We start from the raw sequence: 19028 nt of genomic DNA, 5'->3' as shown, positions 1-19028 counted from the left end.
ATATGCAATTTTCTGTAAATTGCAAGTTAAGCTCCAAATTAAGTGGCAATCTAAACTCTGGGGATTAACACCTAACAATCAGAATCGGAATATTTAAAAGTGCTTAATAATGTGAACTTCAGGAAACACATTCTTGTGACAGTTTTCATAAGCAAAATAAAATGATATGTAAAATTCAGCTTATCTATTCTATGTACGTATTGGCTGAAAAGAAAATTTCAAATTTTAAAACTCTAGGTGGGAACGATACTGAAGGAAAGATTAAGGGAGCACTCATTTTCCAGAAGGCCTGATGGCTCACATCTGAATTTAAGTGCACAATCGCCAAATTATTCTAATAGTAGGAGGTAATCCTAAACCCACTTCTTTCCACCTATCTCCTCTTTGTAATGGTATGGAAAGCAAACCCACTTAATAAGAAAATAAAAATCTCTTTATAAAGGCTTCTGTGTAACTTCATTTGGATTAACTCCAATATTTCAAAACACAAGAATTTTTATACCTATAATTTACCTTATCATCTTAAAATACTTAAATGTATGAAAATCACTCTCAAGTCAAATCCATGAAAACTACCCACTAGCAATCTGAGTAGACTATTTCAACCACAAATTCTCCCAATTTCATGTATTATGGTTATCAGCTTTATAAAGTAAAAGTTACAAAGTGACGCAACTTGGGGGTTGGACCTTTATGCCTTTATTGTCAATTCCTCTGTGTGATTTGCCCACATGTATCTACCTGTCCATGCAGAGGTTGAGTGGATCAGGACAGTGGGGAAACTCAGTATTTTTCTAATATTTACTAGAATTTTTTACAAGATAGATAATGGTCTGTCAGTCAAAATATGTGAGTAGACTCACAGACGCTAAAAAGATATATTGTGTAAGAAAATCGTATTAATCACTAAGAAAAACATCTGTTGTTTTTCTGAGTTACTTTTTTTCACGGTTCAGACATTTAATACTTTCAATATGGCTGAATCTGTCCATCTTTCATGATTTCCTTTTCTGCTTCCAAGGTTAGGAATGTATCATCCTTTGCAGATCAGATACTCATTTTTTAAAAAACTGCTTCTTATCCTACAGTATGAAACATTTTATATGAAATTATTTAAGAATCTAGATTTAGGTAAATCTCAAATTTATCTTAGTGCTAGGTTTAGGTGTTAGATTCAATCAATGTTATGAGTTTTATTTAGTGACTGTATCCACACAAAAGTGGAGATGGTTTATCTGAGTGGTGGAACTGTGGTTTATTTTCCTTATTTGTTAAATCTAAATGCATATGATATTTAAGTGTGTGCACTGTACACAATTAACAGTTCCCATATTGTAAAGAAGAGTAAGGGTTAACATTTTCTTGTATTAAAATATATTTCAAACAGGAAGAAATGCAGAGACATGCATTAAATATTCTTTTCTTTAGCCCTTCCTCAGGATGAATTCTCTAGCGTATGTATAAAGTTAACAGAGTCAAATCTGCAGAGAAAAAGCTTCCTCTTTGTTCCAGTTATGGCCCTACAATGTGACATTACCATGAAAGTGACAGGCATCTGTTTAATTCCTGTGTGGATGCACCATTCAACGGCAAGAACTGTCTTGCTGTCTCTCTGTCCTTGGCCCTGGGCAGGTGCTCACAGAAGAGCTCTATGGAAGGCAGGCAGGCAGGCAGGCAGGAAGGCAGGCAAGGAAGGGATTCATTCAACTCCACATTTGATGGGAAAGAGGAATTACTGATGCTGATAATCATGCCCCCAAATTCTTCAGTAGCCTTCCACATTAAAAGCAATTTGTTGAAACTTGCTAATCATGATTAAGGAAATTTGGGGGCAAAATGGAAACCATATCACTGCTGGTTTCTACCTTCAGTTTTTCAAACACAGCCCCTCCCACTGACACAAATCCTGGTCTCCTTTCCGGGTCCAGTCCCCATCTTCCCCTTCCTGACATCATTCCTGTCCATCATGACCCACGGCATCCTGTCCCATGTGTAAGCAATCCATCCCCCGTCGCCAGTGCTGGGTGTCAGCACCTGCACTGTGCCTGTTACCGAGAATCAGTGCCCCCTCTGGGCCGGCCTCATCTCAGCTGTCCAGTCTGCTGCACAGAAAGTTCTACAACCCAGGCTTCCCAAACTTCTGTATTCCAATATTAGGAAGTAGAGTACTTCACATGCCATATATTCAAAAATAATTATTGCATACTTGTGGGATAAAAAGGATACTCTCTGTAACTGTGAAAATAATGCCCTCAGTTTCCTCATCTTTAATCTGGGAAGGAATTGGCCTATATAATTCCTAAGGAAACTCACAGCTCTGTAAGTTTATGAATATAAAATTTAAAAAATGACTCCTGCATAATCTGTCAGAGAAGAATACCATACTGCAGAACACAGGAGCATCTTCTGCTAATATAACTTCCCCCGAGGGTGCAGGCTGGCCCTTAGGCACACTGTGTTTATTAAGACTAGATTCATTGCTTGTCCTTTGCTACAGCATCTGGGCATCCTCATAATATATGCCAATGTGCAGAATATTGTATCAGGATTAAAAAACCATAGCTTCTGTAGAGATGAAGTAAATTTAAATATTAAAATTGCATTAACATGTTTAAAATTACATTACAATTTAGAATCTCTTTTTTCAAGTGGAAAAGCATAATCAGTAAATACATACTGAAGAGACAGTAACCTTTAGGCACTTTTATTCATGAGACAGATAATACAAAGAACGCTGTCAGAGCAATGCTGTCAGTGTGCAGTGTTCAACTCAGCCTAACTCCTTAGGAAAAAGTCTGAGACTCGTTAGTGCTACAGCAGAGCTCCCGGCCTGAAAAGCTCCCCACTTTGAAGAAGTGTGAGGTTTTTTGGCTGGAACTTAGCAGATATGTTCCAATACTCCTACGCCACCTCAACTTTTCTATTCAACTCAATTAAAAAAATCTGGACCACAGTAGCTTTTTATCTCCCTTCAAAAGTCAAATACCTAGTCATGTACTTTAAAAGAATATGAAATAAAATCCTCAACAGGTATAATTATGAAGCTTTCAAAATGCTCTCAAGGCAATGGATGAGTTAGGACATAAATGGGTCATTAAATGCATTTTAAAAGTCTGTCAGTTCTGCACCGACCTACAGAGAGTAAGAAAAAGAAACTGTGTATCTATGAAACTATTTGAATCATCATATACTTCATGTAATAGTGCCCTACCCTATTCCAGCCTCCCAGAAGGAAAGAAGAACAGAATAAAAGCTCATGGGTTGAAAACAGGTTCCTCAAAGTTATTATATGAGGGAAGTAAAAGCCATTTCAGTTACTCCAATCTATAAAAATTAAGTCCCAAAAGAAGGCCACGTAAATTCCAGGGACCCGTGAAAGGCAGATTTGCTTGGGAAAAGGCTGGTCTTGACCTCCTGGAGGAATTCCCTCACTTCCTGCTTACTAGGTAAAGGGCACAGTACTTATCACTAAAATAAACACTGACTGGTTTCAAAGAATGGGCAGATGCCTAAAAGAACTCATATGAAGTATCGAAACACTAAGTGTGGTCACAACAGTCAAACCAGAGAAAGCAGGACCCCTTCCAATGCAACTTATGACACCATTTCATTTTATAACCTTTCCCTTCACATGAAGCACTCTATTCAAAAGGGCCACAACAGTCCCTGATTCTAAAATGATCAGGGTATATAAAAAGCAGGCTTCTTGAAATTCAATCTACTTCATCCTCCATCCCGAAAGCTGAACTTCCTGTTAAAACGTGGTGATGCCTAGAGACCACCGAGGTGTCAACTCAGGACACAGCACAAAACAGTCAGGACACTGACAATTTAATTCAGGCCCACTCAGGCAGGCCACCTGTTTCACTTACTTATTCTCCTATATTCCTCTGTATCCCAGTTTGCCCAAACAAGCAGTAGCCAAAAAAAAAAAAATCAAAGGAGATTCAAAAGGAAAATCCACCAGGAACATGTATCCATGATGCATACTGAGTCAAGATTATTTCTAAAAATCTTTCAATAATTTCCATCTGCCCAGAAAAATCACCAAGCTCCTGCAACATGTATTTTAGCTAATATTTTCAACACTATCCTTTTAGGCTTTTTTCCTCTTTAAATGGGAGCTGAGTACACACAGCAGGTGGACTGTCCTGGCATCCTCTCTTGTGTAGGACATGGAATATTATGCTGCCTGGTATGAACTGAGGGAACTGGATGATCGCAGACAGGATACTAAACCTCTGAATGATCACCAGCCAGGTGGGGAATGGGTTTCCCGAGCTTCTTTTGGCATTCTTCTACCAGATATTCTGGTATTCGTGCATTTAATCAACAGTTTCAACAACTTTATGAATTTCCTGCTTTTTCCTCATTTTTGCAAATGTCTTAGTAGTAGTATTGTGGGTTTAAGAAGGTCAATATACTTATGGCATTAATTCACCTTAGCAGTAATAATATGCAGTTAATTATTTTTATTAAAAAATCCACTTGATCATTTCAAATTACACCAATAGATTACGATTTAGATTAGCCTCAATTTTAAACCATCGACTATGCAGACAGACCAAACATGTACTAAATTTAAGACAATTCTTACACAGAGTAAATTTCTTCTGGTACTGCGAACTTTTATGCAGAGAGAACAATCTTCGTATTAGCATGTATTAAAAACTGTGAATTTATTTCAATACCTAGGAATTCTGCCTCCAAGCTAGCCAAGAGAAGCAGCTGCAGCATTTATGAAACCTTCTAAAAGGAGTATCTAATAAAGCCTATTCCCAAATACTGCCCTCATTTGTAAACCAGACAACATGGTACAGATAACATTAAATTGCTGCTTAAAAGCCACAGCCTATAGGAGGAAAAGTCAACTTAACTGGAAACATGGCATGCTAGAAACATAATCAAAATGGCATGGTAAAAATGTAAGGGGCCTGAAATGCCAGCAGAAATATTTTTAAGTTTCAAAATTCAATGGAGCAGACACAATTAAAGGTCCTTTTCTACAATGCATAGCCCACACATGAACTCAAATCTTTTCAAGGACTGCATCATCACAGGGCAATGTTAAGGCTCTATGATGCTGATTATCCAAGAGGCAAATACTCAGGGAAGATGAGATGACAGCACGAAGGACATCAAAGCTTGTCACTGAAGTAAACATTTCCAGGTATGCCTTAAATCCATGTTGCCCTGTGTCTAATGCTATGTGGTCAAAAAGCGACTATTCATAGTTAACCTAATTACCTCCCTTGCACATTACAGATACCTGGTTAAGAAGGGAAAAAACACCTCATTTAAAACTCACCAGAAACCTGTGAGTCGGATGTTTTTAGCCTTTTTCACTGATGAGGGAGTCTAACCCCTCCAGGACAAGTCAACAATCTGCCCAGTCCCGTCCATCAGGGCAGTGCTCCCAGGCACCAAATCCAAGGCACCTCTAAAGCTTTCAACATTAAAATGTCCCATCACAGAAAGCACTAAATTGCATTTTGGCTACATAGGCTTTTTAACTGTGCAAAGATACATGTATTTTTAAAATTTCCATTACATATACACAAAAAGATATGATGGAATACTAGTTGTCACACCTAATGACAGTATCACATACCTACATCTGAAACAGTAAACTATTTCACATGATGGCTGGGAAGGCCGAGTGAGACCGTGGGATGGTTATACAGACTAAGCAAAATAAAGGCAGGCACTCTTCAAATTCTCAATTGCTACAGAAACATGAGTTATCACCTGCAAGTCCTGTATGTTTGTGTGTATACACACACACCCATGGCACTGCCTACACTTCTCAAAACATCCCTGAGAGTTAATACAGGAATATTCTCATATATAACCACATTGAGAGAGCTACCCAGGGGAAAAAAGTTTACGGAATCCAACCAGAAACCAAGATGGAATACTAACTTTTTTCTCTTCCACTACATCATGGTTTTAAAGAAAGGTGTGATTTATACATAAAGTCCTAGAATTATTTTTTTTAAGGTAAAAAAGAGATACCAACTAACACATGTCAAAAACGTTCTGCACAGTCAGATCACTTCTCTGAAAGAGATTCAAACTAAAATTCCTCCGAACCAAAAATAGTTGGGGTACTCCTCTGTCGCTCAGCAAAAGGAATTTCTCATCACAAAAGACCACTACCCTACTTCTAAGAAGTGCCTGTCCACTGAGAAGGCACAGGGACAAGTTCAGAGAACTGGGATGGAAATCAAAACGTGTATGCAGTGGGTGTCAGAATGTGTGTTTCTGCCCCCCCCCCCTTGGGCCCTTTTAAGTCTGCTTATGTTATGAATTCTGTGTCAGCAAGAAACTGAGATAGTCCCAGAAACTTTCCAAGGACCCAGCGGACCTTAAACACTTAGTGACATTAATAATGGGATTAGAAAACGGGCTCCTGAAGCCTTTAAGACACAGAGTCCTGCAGTCATTCCACATGGAAGTGTGTTGAAAGTGGACACAAATGCTGGTAAATGGTGAGCCCACTGCCTCAGGGTAACTGTCATGCAGTTAAGAAGCTCATAACCAAACTCAGGAATTCAAAAAACTAATCTCAGAAAATAACGAAATGATCCATTAAATGACCATGAATATGCCACAAACTGAACTGACTGAGATCTTGAAATATTATAACTGATTAGAACCAATAAATGTAAGAACCAATTCTACTTTTCTGAGGTGTCAGACCGGGTGGAAAAAAATCTACAGTCCCAAGGGCTTCCAATGTATTTTTTCCTAGGACTCTGATTAACATTTTTTAGAATCATGATGCATTTTAGATTAATTCATGACTAGATGTTTGAGAGGCACAGACAGAAAAGTACTCAACAAGTTAACCTCATAATACGGTCTAAGGCATAGGACCATGAAATACGAGCATATTTGTAAAAGGAATCTGGAATGGTTTTTTCCCCCATCAAGAAAGATTTTTGACATCATTCAAAAACCAGACTGCAGTCGATTTTTCATGTAAACGAATAATGAAATGTCCTTCGGACCAAAGCAGCAGATACTTGAAACGTCAAAAAAGCCTGGTGGCAGCCAGACTGTAGACGCCCAAGTGAATGTTTTCCCTCAAGATAAATAAGGCCGCGGCAGCTGCTCCTACACTTAACACCCCTGCCAGCATGAAACGCAGACCAAGTGTTGAATGGAGCAGACAGTTTCGTTATGCGACAAGTTTTGTTTTTGCTTCTTGAAGGAATGAAGTTTTGCTCTAAAAGAAAACCAGCTTCCTACCAACCACTTACAAATTTATGTAAGTGTACAAAAATACAGACATGAAAATGAAAACTGCTGTGGATGAAATGGGACTTAATCTTCAAGAAAAGCTCTTTATTCTAGAACTTACATTTCCTAATTGGAAGAATTCTGCTTTCCCCAGTATGGTCCTTGTGATGGCTAGAATGGTCTTTGTATGTAAATTACATGTAATCTTTGGTATGTTTGTTTTTTAATTACAATGGAAACTTCAAACCAAATGAGACTAACTATGTAAATTCATCCTACCTCACATTTAACTGCAAAATGATTTAAATTTCTGATGCTGTAACTGAGTACAGTATCTGAAGTTATCAAAGCTTTAGGAAATGGATTTTGTCAATCTTCATGTGGCAAGTGGTCCAAATTCAGCGTGGAATTGTACTGCCCCTTGAAGCCTACACTTGTGATGGAACTTTCGTGGGTTGAAGGTCACAAGTTATTATCAAAATTTTATTGAAATTTGTACCATTTTATAAAAACGGTATCGGTTCAGGCTAAGAAAAAGCACTCAGGTATTTCCTAATAAAAGGGGCTAGGAATAATGAAAAGGATTTATGGAAGGGAAAAGAAAAAGAAACAGTTATATAACACCAAGAATAATATAATATTTGCCTTTAGCATCTGATTATACCTCTAAAATGGTGAAAACCAATGATGGAGCAGTGGTAAAGTTTACTCAAACCGTCCAAAATACCTCTCAATACACAGCAATAAAAGATGATACAATTCCACAGCCATACTGAGCCATTCACTTTGAAAAGTCACAATTTACAACTGAAACCCAGACCAAAAGTCTCCTAGATACTTCAGAGTCATATCCTCAAACCAGCAATCACGAAATTCAGGGGGAGAAAACTTCCAGTTCAAAATATAAGGAGTTTTCCCTTAAAAACAACAACAACAACAACAACCCACCACTCAATGGCTAGTGATTATTAGTAAAAGAAAGCGAACTGATGAAACTTTTCATCCCCCAACGAACTATACAAGCTGCAGAGTCATCATTTCCCAGTGGGGTTGAGCAGCTGTCTTTCTGTGCTCCATTTCACCGAAAGGGAGAGAGCAAGAACACAAAGCAAGAAAGGCCAGAATCTGTTGCAGGGCGTCTGTTTCCACAGCTGGAGACAGGGCACTTACTATGCTATATACAGCAGCCCAGCTTAGACGCTCAAGTGGGCAGTGTTAAATTGCAGGGCTGGGCAATCTGACCATTAACAAGTCCCCAATCAGTTTTGCCTCGCCTTGGCCTGTAAGCCAATCTGCTCCAAAAACACATCTCTTCCTGTCCCACAAGTATGAAGACCCTTGTTCAGTATTACTTAATGGGATGAAAAAACTAAGACAATACATTATATAACCAGGGATGGCCCTCCAGAGCTAAAACGACATTAGAAAAAACTGGCCCAACTTTTCACACAATTATTAAGAGACTAGACAAGTTTAAGGCGAGATTGTCCCCCTTGTATCAGAACTGATTATTTTTTAAAGCAAAGTAGTGTCACCGGCTGTAGCTGTAGACAGCTTTTAAATGCATCTCCGACGTCAATGCATTGGGGCACTGGCAGATCAACTTAAGTAACAAAGTTTAAAAATTTTTTTATTCAGGAGGAAGGAAAAACTGAGAAAGGGTTGTCTGGATTTTCAAAGCAGTTATCTGACTGTGAGGACCTGAGGAAATGGTATTTTCTGAAATGCTAACTCGTTTCATGGATCTCTACCAAAGGCTGGACCACAAATCAGGGTCCCAGAACTCGGCGAAACGTTAAGTTACCCTGGCCCCAGGCAAGGAAACTCCCAGAAGGGAGAATGATGGAGTTTACTTTAATTATGCTGCAGAATAAGCTTGCTGGGCTTGAATCAGTCCCTTCCGATCAGCCGGCACACGGAAATGCATGCTAACTTACCGGGGCCCCGGCTCCCGTGGAACCAGAGCTGGCGGCGTTATCCTCCTCGGGGCTCTGGGGAGCTTCCTCCGGCCCCCGAGTCACAAGAATCCTGAAATGCTGTTGCCCTGCATTTTGATCTTGCCTGATCTTAAACGTGCAGCCCTGACCCTGCGGCGACCTTTCCACGGAGTTGGTCCTGTGGATTTCGGGAGCCACCCTGCGGCCCCGAGGCGGCGTCTCCGGGTGTCCCAGAAGAACGCGCTCTTCTGTTGGGCTCCCGCGTTCGGCTCGCGGCTGCGTGGGGTACGACGTGCTCCTCTCTAGCCGGATGCGGGGATACCTCACCAACCTGTCCCCCTTGGTGCCAGTGAACCCGAAGTTGAAGTCCCCACCCAGCCCCGGCGCACCAGGTTGCGGCTGCTGCAACTGGAAGACAAAGCACCGCTTCCCGGAACTTCCAGAAGCATCTGGAACGTGCTGCAGGGACCAGCGCCTGGGCTCCGGCGCCGATGGGCTGCTCTGGCCATCAGCCCCGAAGGGCGTCAGCCTCACCTGGCGCACGTCGGCGCTGGAGGCGCGGTGCTGGATGCGGAGCCCGCCGCCGCCGCCGCCGCCGCCGCCCTCCGGCCCCCGGGCGGCCGACGGCTCGGCCTCCTCGCGGCCGTCGGGGGCCGCGGGGCCCGGTGCTCGGCGGCCGCACGTGCCATTGACCTGCGGGCCCGGGGCCCTGGACGCCCTGGGAGGGGAGCTGTCCGGGCTCTCGGGCTCCGAGCAGCCGCCCCGAGACGCCAAGCCGGCGTCGCCGTCCAGGCCCTCAGGCGGCCCGCACCCTTCGGGGGCCCCGTCGGCCGCTTTGCGCTGCAGCGAGATCTGCACGGACGAGCTCCGGGTGGGACGGGCGTCGACGGGGCTCAGGAGCTGTGGGATGAACATGGACGTGCTGCGCTTGAGCGCGCCCACGCCTCCCTGCAGGCCGCCTCCGCCGTCCTCCGCTCCGTTCGGGGTGAAGGGGTGAGGGCCGCTTCTCCGCGGGAGCGTGTGGAATGCCATGAAAAAGTCGTCTTCTCTCTCCTGGTCTAGGATCTCTGATTCGGGGGCTGTGTTGCTGCGACTAGAGCCAAAATGAAACCGAAGCCGATGGGCCATGGTGCCCAGAGGGCCTGGGAGGGAGAGGGCGAGCGGCAACAACAAGCCCGACGCTGCCAGAAGTCAAAAACCAAAGACACAAACTCCAAGAAAAAGTGTCCCATCTGCCAAACCGTTAGCACTGCGGCACCAAGAGCGACAGATAGCAGAAATAACCCAAGTGGCAAGCGGCATTCCAGGCATGATTGGATAAGAGCAAAAAGCTCTCATCCACACTGTGACAGAGGGTAGGATGGCCAGAACCACATGACCGCCGTCTCCCCCTCCAATGCCAGCTTGTGGACTTAGTGGAGTTTTCCCCCCTCTCGCTCTTTTTTTTTTTTTTTTTTTTTTAAACAGCAAGAGCCTGAAACAGCACCTTCCCAGCTGCTGCTTTTCCATCAGACAGGAGTGGCCCCAGCAGGGAGCTCTCACAGCTGACTAAGGCAGCAAACACACTCCGAGCCATGCTGCTATAAATCTAACCGCATCGCGCTCACAGGACAGTTCTTCCCGAACTAAGCAGGGCGCCGGGGCTCTCTCAAACCAGTGCGAGCCTGAGATCTGGCATCGAACACAGGAGCACACACAGCATTCCACCACCTTTCCCACTGAACCAAACAGTGACAAGTGAAAATGCCTGGCTGCAGGAAAAACCCTTTCACGAGCAATCGGATGTTACGTTCCTCTGTTATTTATGATATCACCGCACTGCCATGATGGAATGCAAACTAATAAAACGTACTATAAATACAATTACACACCCCACAGAATGAGTGTCCCTCCAGTGCTAAATAATTAGACCATGATCTACAAGTTACAAAATAGATAAGTGGTAGGGGACAGAACTTACTGCCAGTCAGTGGTCTGCCTCCTGGCACTTTTTCACCTAAAAGATGGGGGTAGGGGCGGGGCAGCGGCAATCTCACACATAATATGATTCTCAGACATGGTAGTAGCAGAGGAAAGGAACCCAGCTGGAGAAAACATTCTCTCCCATCTGCCAGATAGGAGGAAAAAAAAAACAATACCCGCTCCCCGAAAAAAGAGAAGGAAAACTGAAGAAGGGTGTGCACGTGGTTTTTGAAATGAGTTAACTTAAATACCAGCAGAAAAAAGGCTGCCCGGAGCTGACCGTTACCCAGCAAGAAGTCAGCAATATCACCCCAGTTGGGATACAAACATAGAATCCTGCTATTTTTTGTGGAGGGCCAAAAAGGACCTAAGTAATAAAAGTGAAAGTCCACGTTCAAAAAGCTGTCATCGGATTTGTAGCTAACTTGGAGATATTCTGTGTGTTTTAAACTTACTCTTTTTCATGATCCAGAAACATCAGTTATTTAACAAAGAGGTTTATTTAGGAGGGAGTAAAAAAATAAGGGGAAGGGAATACCAAGCTACAAAGAGTGACAAAAAGTTTATTTTAAAATCTGCAAAGTATGACTTTGTCAACAGCTCTGGAGACCGAGGTGTGGAGAATTAACCCTGTGTTTACATATATCCGAAGCTGTTTTCTAAAGGCACGTGTTTTAAATGCCAAAAATGATCTCTGAGGGAAATGGGAGCCGGTTTGTGTCATGCTGAAACTGCCAAGTACTGCTAAAGTCACCTATTGTCTTAGCTGGATTAACAGCCAACAAAGAAAAAACCACTACCAGCAGCATTCACTGCACAGTAACAACACTGCAGATGGCCTGGGGCAAAGCTAGGTACATAAAACACAGTTTTTCAGATAAAGTTTGTATTCACATGGGATTTCTTAGAGCTCTGCATTCAAAGCCCTTTTTGGCTTGGAAGTACAGTTGAGGGCCCACAGCAAGGTCATCTCAGCAAGTCATTCTTTTAGACAATGGAAATGGGAAACAAAAAATAATTTTTTTTACAGTGAATTTCCTTTAATAGAAAAATAATTAGTTAAAACACATCTGACAAGATGCAATTTTTCCTCAAAGCTGACCGTTTCTTCACCTTGAAGAAGCATTTTATACGCAATAAGTGAAGGAGTAAAGGTTAGCCTGTGGCTTTGTCTGTGTCTCCAGGGACTTACTGTTACTCTGCTGAACATTGCCTAGTTCAATGTTTGCTGGATGAGAGATGGAGTGCTACGAACTGCAACCTCAAGCAGAATTTTCCATTCGATTTAACAAGAAAATAACTTCATACACAGAGGTAAAGTGATTTAGCTATTCAGTACTAAGTATCACCCAAGGTACAAAATGTCGAGTTCAACACAAAGCCACTGAGAATCCACGTATTTTACTAGAAAAGGTATCAGGATGGTAGGCGAGCATCTGTTGGCTTTCTAATTTGGAGAATAATACCAGGCACACAAGATCAAATATACTCCCAAGTTCAATGCTAAGGGTTAAAGCCCTCGCTATTCACTGACACTGGCCTGAGACTTAGGAGACCAGCAGGTATGTAATTACATAAGGGCTCCAAAACCCAGCTGTTTCATTTACAAGAACAGGGAATTAAATGAGTTGTACTGTAACGCTCCTCCAGATCAAATATTGTGTTAAACTCAAGCTATTCAAAAACTTGTAGTTTCAGTTGAATTCTGCAGAAAGAAGGTTTCATAAAAACATTTCTTTTGAGCAAATAATACACAGTTGGACCCTCCATATCCATGCATTCTGCACTCTGGATTCAACCGTGAATCAAAATTATTTAGGGAAAAAAAATTCCAGAAAGTTCCAAAAAGCAAAACTCAAATTTGCCTCATGTAGACAACTAGTTACATAGCATTTACATTGTATTGGGTATCATAAGTAATCTAGAGATGATTTAAAGTATACAGGAGGATGTGTGTAGGTTATAAGCAAATATCATTTCATTTTATATAAGGGACTTGAGCATCCTTGAATTTTGTTATCTGCAGGGGTCCTGAAACCAATCCATGGATACTCAGGGACAACGGTACATAAGTTTCAGGGAAAGTAAATTTGAGTGCAACTGACTACACTGAGTTGTAATACCACTTCTGAGTACTTTAAAAGCTTAAACATATCATAATAATATTCATTTTCATACTTGGAACATTTGGCTCATGGATACTTAATGTATACATTCCAGGGAGTTAAATCTGGCAACATGCTTTAAGCAAGCATTCTGAATTTTGTTTCTGAAATTCCATTTCTAAAATGAAATCTAAGTTATGTCAGTTACATATATATATGTACATACGTATGTACGTACATATATATATATGTATATATGTATACACATAACTATCAATCTATAGAAAATGTTAGAACGTACCAGTTTTATGCCTCAGGCAGATTTCTGGTTCTTCGAAGGTATTTTCTACCAATTTCCCTTGAGAAAATACCACTTTTTAAATACAGCTTAATTTACCTGCTAAATATATATTCACTTTTTGCTATATACTGTTAATTAGATTTTTATTTTCCCAAAGAGATTCACTATTGAACATGTCACAGTCTTACAGTCTGGCTGATACAGAAAAACCCTGAAAGGTTCATTTACATGAGTAACGGCCCCTCAGATTTGCCTACCATTTTCTATCCCCAACAGAAGAGCAGAAGCATGTACGGTTTGATGTCTCACTGGTGTGACTTTCACAATATTAACTATGATGAAAAACATATGCATATACAAGTAAATTTTGTCCTACCCATACAAAAATATTTGTTTGAATTATGAACATTAAACTAGTAATGGGACAAAAAAAATGTTATTTTGAAAGACATTTATACTGTCAGAAATACAACATAAATACAGATTTTTAAAAAGATGCTTCTCTAAAAATTTGTTTTTAAAAAAAATGAAGCAAAAATTAAAAATCAGGACCCACTTACCAATCTGTTTTCATCAAATACTTCAAACAAGAGTCTGTGATTAGATGGGTTTACCTATAAAGGACGAAAATAATATTTTTTAAATGGGCATAAATAATTCAAAGAATGAAATAAGAGACTGAAAGAATAAAATACTTTATAATGTGCCCAAATGAATTGTGTAATATAAACCACTTGCTCTTCTGGAAATCCTGTATCTACTAAATCAAATTTTCTAATACCTGATTTCTACACTTATTATTTAGGCATACCAGAAGAAGGAAATGCTTGTTTCAAGCTGCCTTTCTAACACAAGAAATGATAATTCTAAATAGTTCTTAAAAGTTCCTTAATCTCCCCTAAAAAGGCATCCTCATGCCTGCAGACCAAGACTACATCCTCACAAAGGTCTATGCCTGAGGAAATTTCTTAAGGCTAATAACAGCAATGATGATGATAATAATAATAATAATAATAATAATAATAATAATAATAATAATAATAATAATAATAATAATAATAATAATAATAAAAAATAGGGAAAGCAGCTTTTTTCCATTCTGTGAATACTTTTTAGGCTATTATCTCCTCATTAAACATCAAAAACATGTGATCTCATTTAGTCTCAAAGCAACCCTATGATGTGTAACTGTCACTCAAATTTACAAAGGAGGAGCTGAGACCAAGATGATGAAGTGACTTGCCCAAAGCCCACAGCTAGGATGCAAGGCAACCAGGATGCCCACCGGTCTGGCCTGCCCTTCCTCAGAGCCCAAGCTCTGAACCATTAGAGAGACAAAGAAATCAAAGATGGTCCCACTTCCAGCAACTGTGGGGTCAGCGTCAGAGCTACTGGGCTTTTGATGATGTCTTTTTGCTTCTTTTCTGTCTCTTTACCCAAACCTCACCAAAATAACAGGAATCATCATTCAGACTCAAGGATCACTTAGTTAAGTAGCAACCACGTGCGAGACGTGGTAGGAAGCATTCTCATTTCTATCGTGGCCCGTAAATCCTGGAAACAGCCCTATCAAGTGAGGATGCCTGTCTCCTAGTGAGAAGGGAGCCCGTGGGGGGGGTGCCAGTCCTCAGGCAGCTTCTCCAGGGGCAGAAAGGCTGTAAGTGGTAGAGCCAGATGTGGGACCCATGTCTACTGCTACAAAGTGTCAGCTGCTTCACCATGCAGAATTAAGTGACATAACCTTTGACGGAACAGAGAACACGACTTGTGCTTCTGACCTCTCGGCTTGCTCTCAGCCCAGTGCTGCTGGGTGTGCTGCTGACTACCCACAGGTGTGCTGCTGACTACCCACAGGTCCTGGCACATGCTGGCACACAGTAGACGCTCAGTAAAGAACTGTGCAATGAATACAACAAAAACGGTTTTTAAAAATGCCAAAAAACAAAATAGAGTTTATATATGTTTAGAGCTAAGGTAAGTTGGAAAAAATCTTGGATCTACTACAATTTACATAAATGTGGCCAAGGTGTGAAACGGAAAGAAGTTTAAGTCATCTGGAGTATCCCCAATGGAAAGTTGTATCTGAGTTAACGAAGGGCCCAATAGCACCTATCTGCCCCATCACTTTTTCAGTCCTTCAGAGAGTAATTTAAAATACATCTGGTAAAGGCTACACACAGGATCTCACCAAGTATTAAAATACCAATGCCATAATTTAGCTCTGAACGTAACAGAAAACAGATGTTGTATACAGTGTCTTAAGTTTGGAGCACATAAAATAAACTACTATTGTGATTGAAAGGAAGAAATCAGGACCAATTATAATGGTTCTAATGGTAACCTTGTCCTTTGGGAATCTATACTAATCAGATCTCATCTGGAGCATGTCTGGAGGTAAAGCAGTTTTTAATACCACAGCTATTCAGACAATTAAAATTAACTCAACTTGAAGAGAAAAAAATCTTTTCCATTAAATAGCTGAGCACTTTAATATTTTCAAAATTTCAGTACAAAAAAAAAAAAAGGAACAACCACAAAAACTCTCAGAACAGTCATCTCTATTAATCCATAGAACTCAAGTCATTTCTACATATAGCCTTCTAGATATTAAACATAAAAGCCTAAGGAAATTTTACCTAATTTGGTGATATTTAAACTCCAGAAGTAGATTTATAATACACACATACACTCACACTGAATATTTTAACTGTAAAAGTTTTCTTTCCTAACTGGAACATGACTGGTAATTTTTAGCTTGGTTTTAATCATGTTGGCTCTGTTAGGCTCATGTCTCATAGAAATAATTAGGTTATTGTTTTAATTACATTTTACCTTATTTTTCAAAAGAAAAATATGAATAGAAGATCTAAAAGATGGTCTTTGGATAACTTTTTGTTTCACTCGAATGTCCCCAAATGAAACAAGTCCAGATTTTTGTCTTTGAAAGTTTGGGATACATTAGGAAGCTACCCAACTGTTTCTCATATTATAAGGAATTTCATGATAAAAATTTAACAGCTTTCACTCAATATAATGGATTGCAATACAATCTAACTACCAATAACAACTATTACAAAAAAAAAAAAAAAAACCAGAAAAGAAAAGAAAGAAAGAAGAAGAAAAGAAAGAAAAAGAAAAACTTACTCTAAAATAAAATTCTTCATTCCATTTTGGGTTCAGCGTCTGGAAGAGAAATCATCTTGTAATTTCTTTTGCAGTCTTTTGAAACATTAACAGTTACTAGTACAATGCAACCCACATATTTGCTTAAATTTTTTTTAATCATAAACAAAATAGCTAAAAGATTTTCAAAATGGCAATATAAGAAGCATTTAGTCAATTATTTGAGACTATACTATAAACCAAACTAGATGGGGAGGGGATGTATTTATAAAACAGATGATTCATCAAAAAGAAACCATAAATTCCATGCTATCAACCAGAAGGAATAATACCAGGGACCTACAAAGAGCCATCATCATAAAAATATAAAGACATCCTTCAAGAAATTCACATTGACATGATTATTCCATCAAGAAGGAAGTGAACTTTGTTTACTTCCTTCAACCTGCTACAAATCTGTTTTGGAGAGCAATGAGGCAGGTGGTAGAAGGTGAAAGTGTTCACTATTTAAATACTGAAATCTAAAGAATATTTTATAAAGAATACTAATGATCAGATTATATAATGTGAAGGAAAAAAATAACCCTGCTGGTTCTAAACCAAAAGTGAATTATTTTTTCCCCAAAATAACCAGGTTTAAAAATATTCATCCACCTATCCTTCAGTCCTTTGCTCGCTCCATCCATCCATCCATCCATCCATCCATCTCCATATCAGTCTATTTAAATATGTATCTCACAGGGACATGGAAAGGATACTTTTGTCCTCAGCTTGGACAAAAGGTGGACTGTCAAACATCCTTTGAAACTAAGACAAAACACACTGTGAAAAGAATACATATACACATGTTTGTGCATTTGGACACGCATAATACTCAAAACACATCTCTGAAAAATTACATGTAAAAATCTGAGACTGAAAAATCACAATGACTCACCAATGACTACAGACATTTTTAAGTTAGAATGATATTTGCCTTTATCAATTATTTCCTCTAACATACTAAGGCGAAGAGCAGCAAAATAACACAAAGCACTGTAAAATAAACACAGAATTTGTACAACATCGAACTGGCATTTAAAAAAAAAAAAAGTCAGTGCTTTCCCCACCCGTAACTCCACAGTGAATTCAACCCTAAATAAAGGGGTTTCATACCTCCAGGCATGAATGGAGCCGGGGATGGTAATGAGTGAGAGGGAGCGGGAGGACCGGGGAGGGGGGCGCGGGCTCAGGCCTGCCCCGGGCTGTAGCCCTCCCAGGGACCCGGGGACCGGCTTCCTAGAAATGCGGAGGCGGAGAGGCAAAGGACAGGTGAGGGAAGGACACAGCCACGTGAGACCACAAAACACATGAAGGACCAGGTACCCGGCCACAAGGAGAGGAGGAGGAAAACAGTTCTTAAACCCGAGCGCAGCACAGAAATACTAACCGGGAGTCTGGCTGCCGAGTGAGGCAGCCCGAGCAGCCCCAGCTACTGGGCGACACCCTCTCCCGTGGAGAGGAGGGAGGAGGACCTCCCCTCGGGAACGAAAACCATTTCCGTCTCCCGGATCGCCGGCTCCGGTGGCTTTGGTTCTCTGCTCCCTCCGCGTCCGGCGGGCAACCAGGTCCCCGGCGGCCCTGCCTGCCAGGCGGGCCTCCCGCCCCACTGGAAACTGCACCAGTGACAGCGCCCAACAGGGAACAATGGCCTCCGTCCTTCGCAGGAATCCTCCCCCCTAACCAAAACACCGGCTCCCGTTTGCAAAACTGATTTTTAGCCGCGGTCAGAAGCCAGGTGGAAGACACACTGGGTTATTCCTTACACAAAACGCCCTGGCCACAGACCCCAGGAGTCTGCACAATAGCAGGGGAGGTATCTTTTTTTTTTTTTAAGCCATCCTGCTCTCCAGAAACTGCTTATCACACAGTGTTAGACTGTTTACCCCCTAAAGGTGGGGAGGGAAAAATAACAGTAATCCATAAATAATACTGAAGCACAGGTGGGACTTTTGATAGAAAACACGCACCTTGAATAAATGTCCCAAATAGGGAGTAATCAGTTTAATATATTTTATAGATGTATATAAAAACATGGGGATAGATGAATTAAGATATAATTAGGGAAAGAAAACTTTAATTGAAGTTGTGTATGTAAAATTTGGAAAAGTGAAACATATACACACATAAGTTACATAGTTTTATTACTAATTTTTAAAATTTGTTTTCACGTAGCTAAGTATCTTACTTCCTTCAGTCATACTTGTTTTAAGTTAAACCATTCCTTCTGTGCCTACCAATTCCACAAGCCATTCCATCTCATTAAATGTACTTCAAATTACTTTAAATTTGTTTTCATAAGCTAACAAGCCATCA

General features: G+C 40.6%; 1 protein-coding gene across 15 annotated transcripts in view; it reads right to left on the bottom strand.

The window, feature by feature from the left end:
- NEDD4L (NEDD4 like E3 ubiquitin protein ligase) overlaps positions 1-19028 on the bottom strand; it is a 299031-nt gene that overhangs the window by 117420 nt on the left and 162583 nt on the right. For 7 of the 15 annotated variants that reach the window (XM_074355280.1, XM_074355281.1, XM_074355285.1 and 4 more), the window contains 2 exons: positions 16695-16733; positions 14111-14164 (listed from right to left, as the gene is read on the bottom strand). In XM_074355280.1, the coding sequence (XP_074211381.1) occupies positions 14111-14164; positions 16695-16733 (93 nt within the window). Of the gene's footprint in view, positions 1-9182; positions 10907-14110; positions 14165-16694; positions 16734-18102; positions 18346-19028 lie in introns of those variants that run through there. The other 8 variants (XM_045521486.2, XM_074355284.1, XM_074355283.1 and 5 more) reach the window with 8 other exon arrangements.

The sequence above is a fragment of the Camelus bactrianus genome, chromosome 30 (genome assembly GCF_048773025.1).
Source record: "Camelus bactrianus isolate YW-2024 breed Bactrian camel chromosome 30, ASM4877302v1, whole genome shotgun sequence".
Classification (NCBI taxonomy): Eukaryota; Metazoa; Chordata; class Mammalia; order Artiodactyla; family Camelidae; genus Camelus; species Camelus bactrianus.
This window is presented reverse-complemented; position numbering and strand designations above follow the sequence as displayed.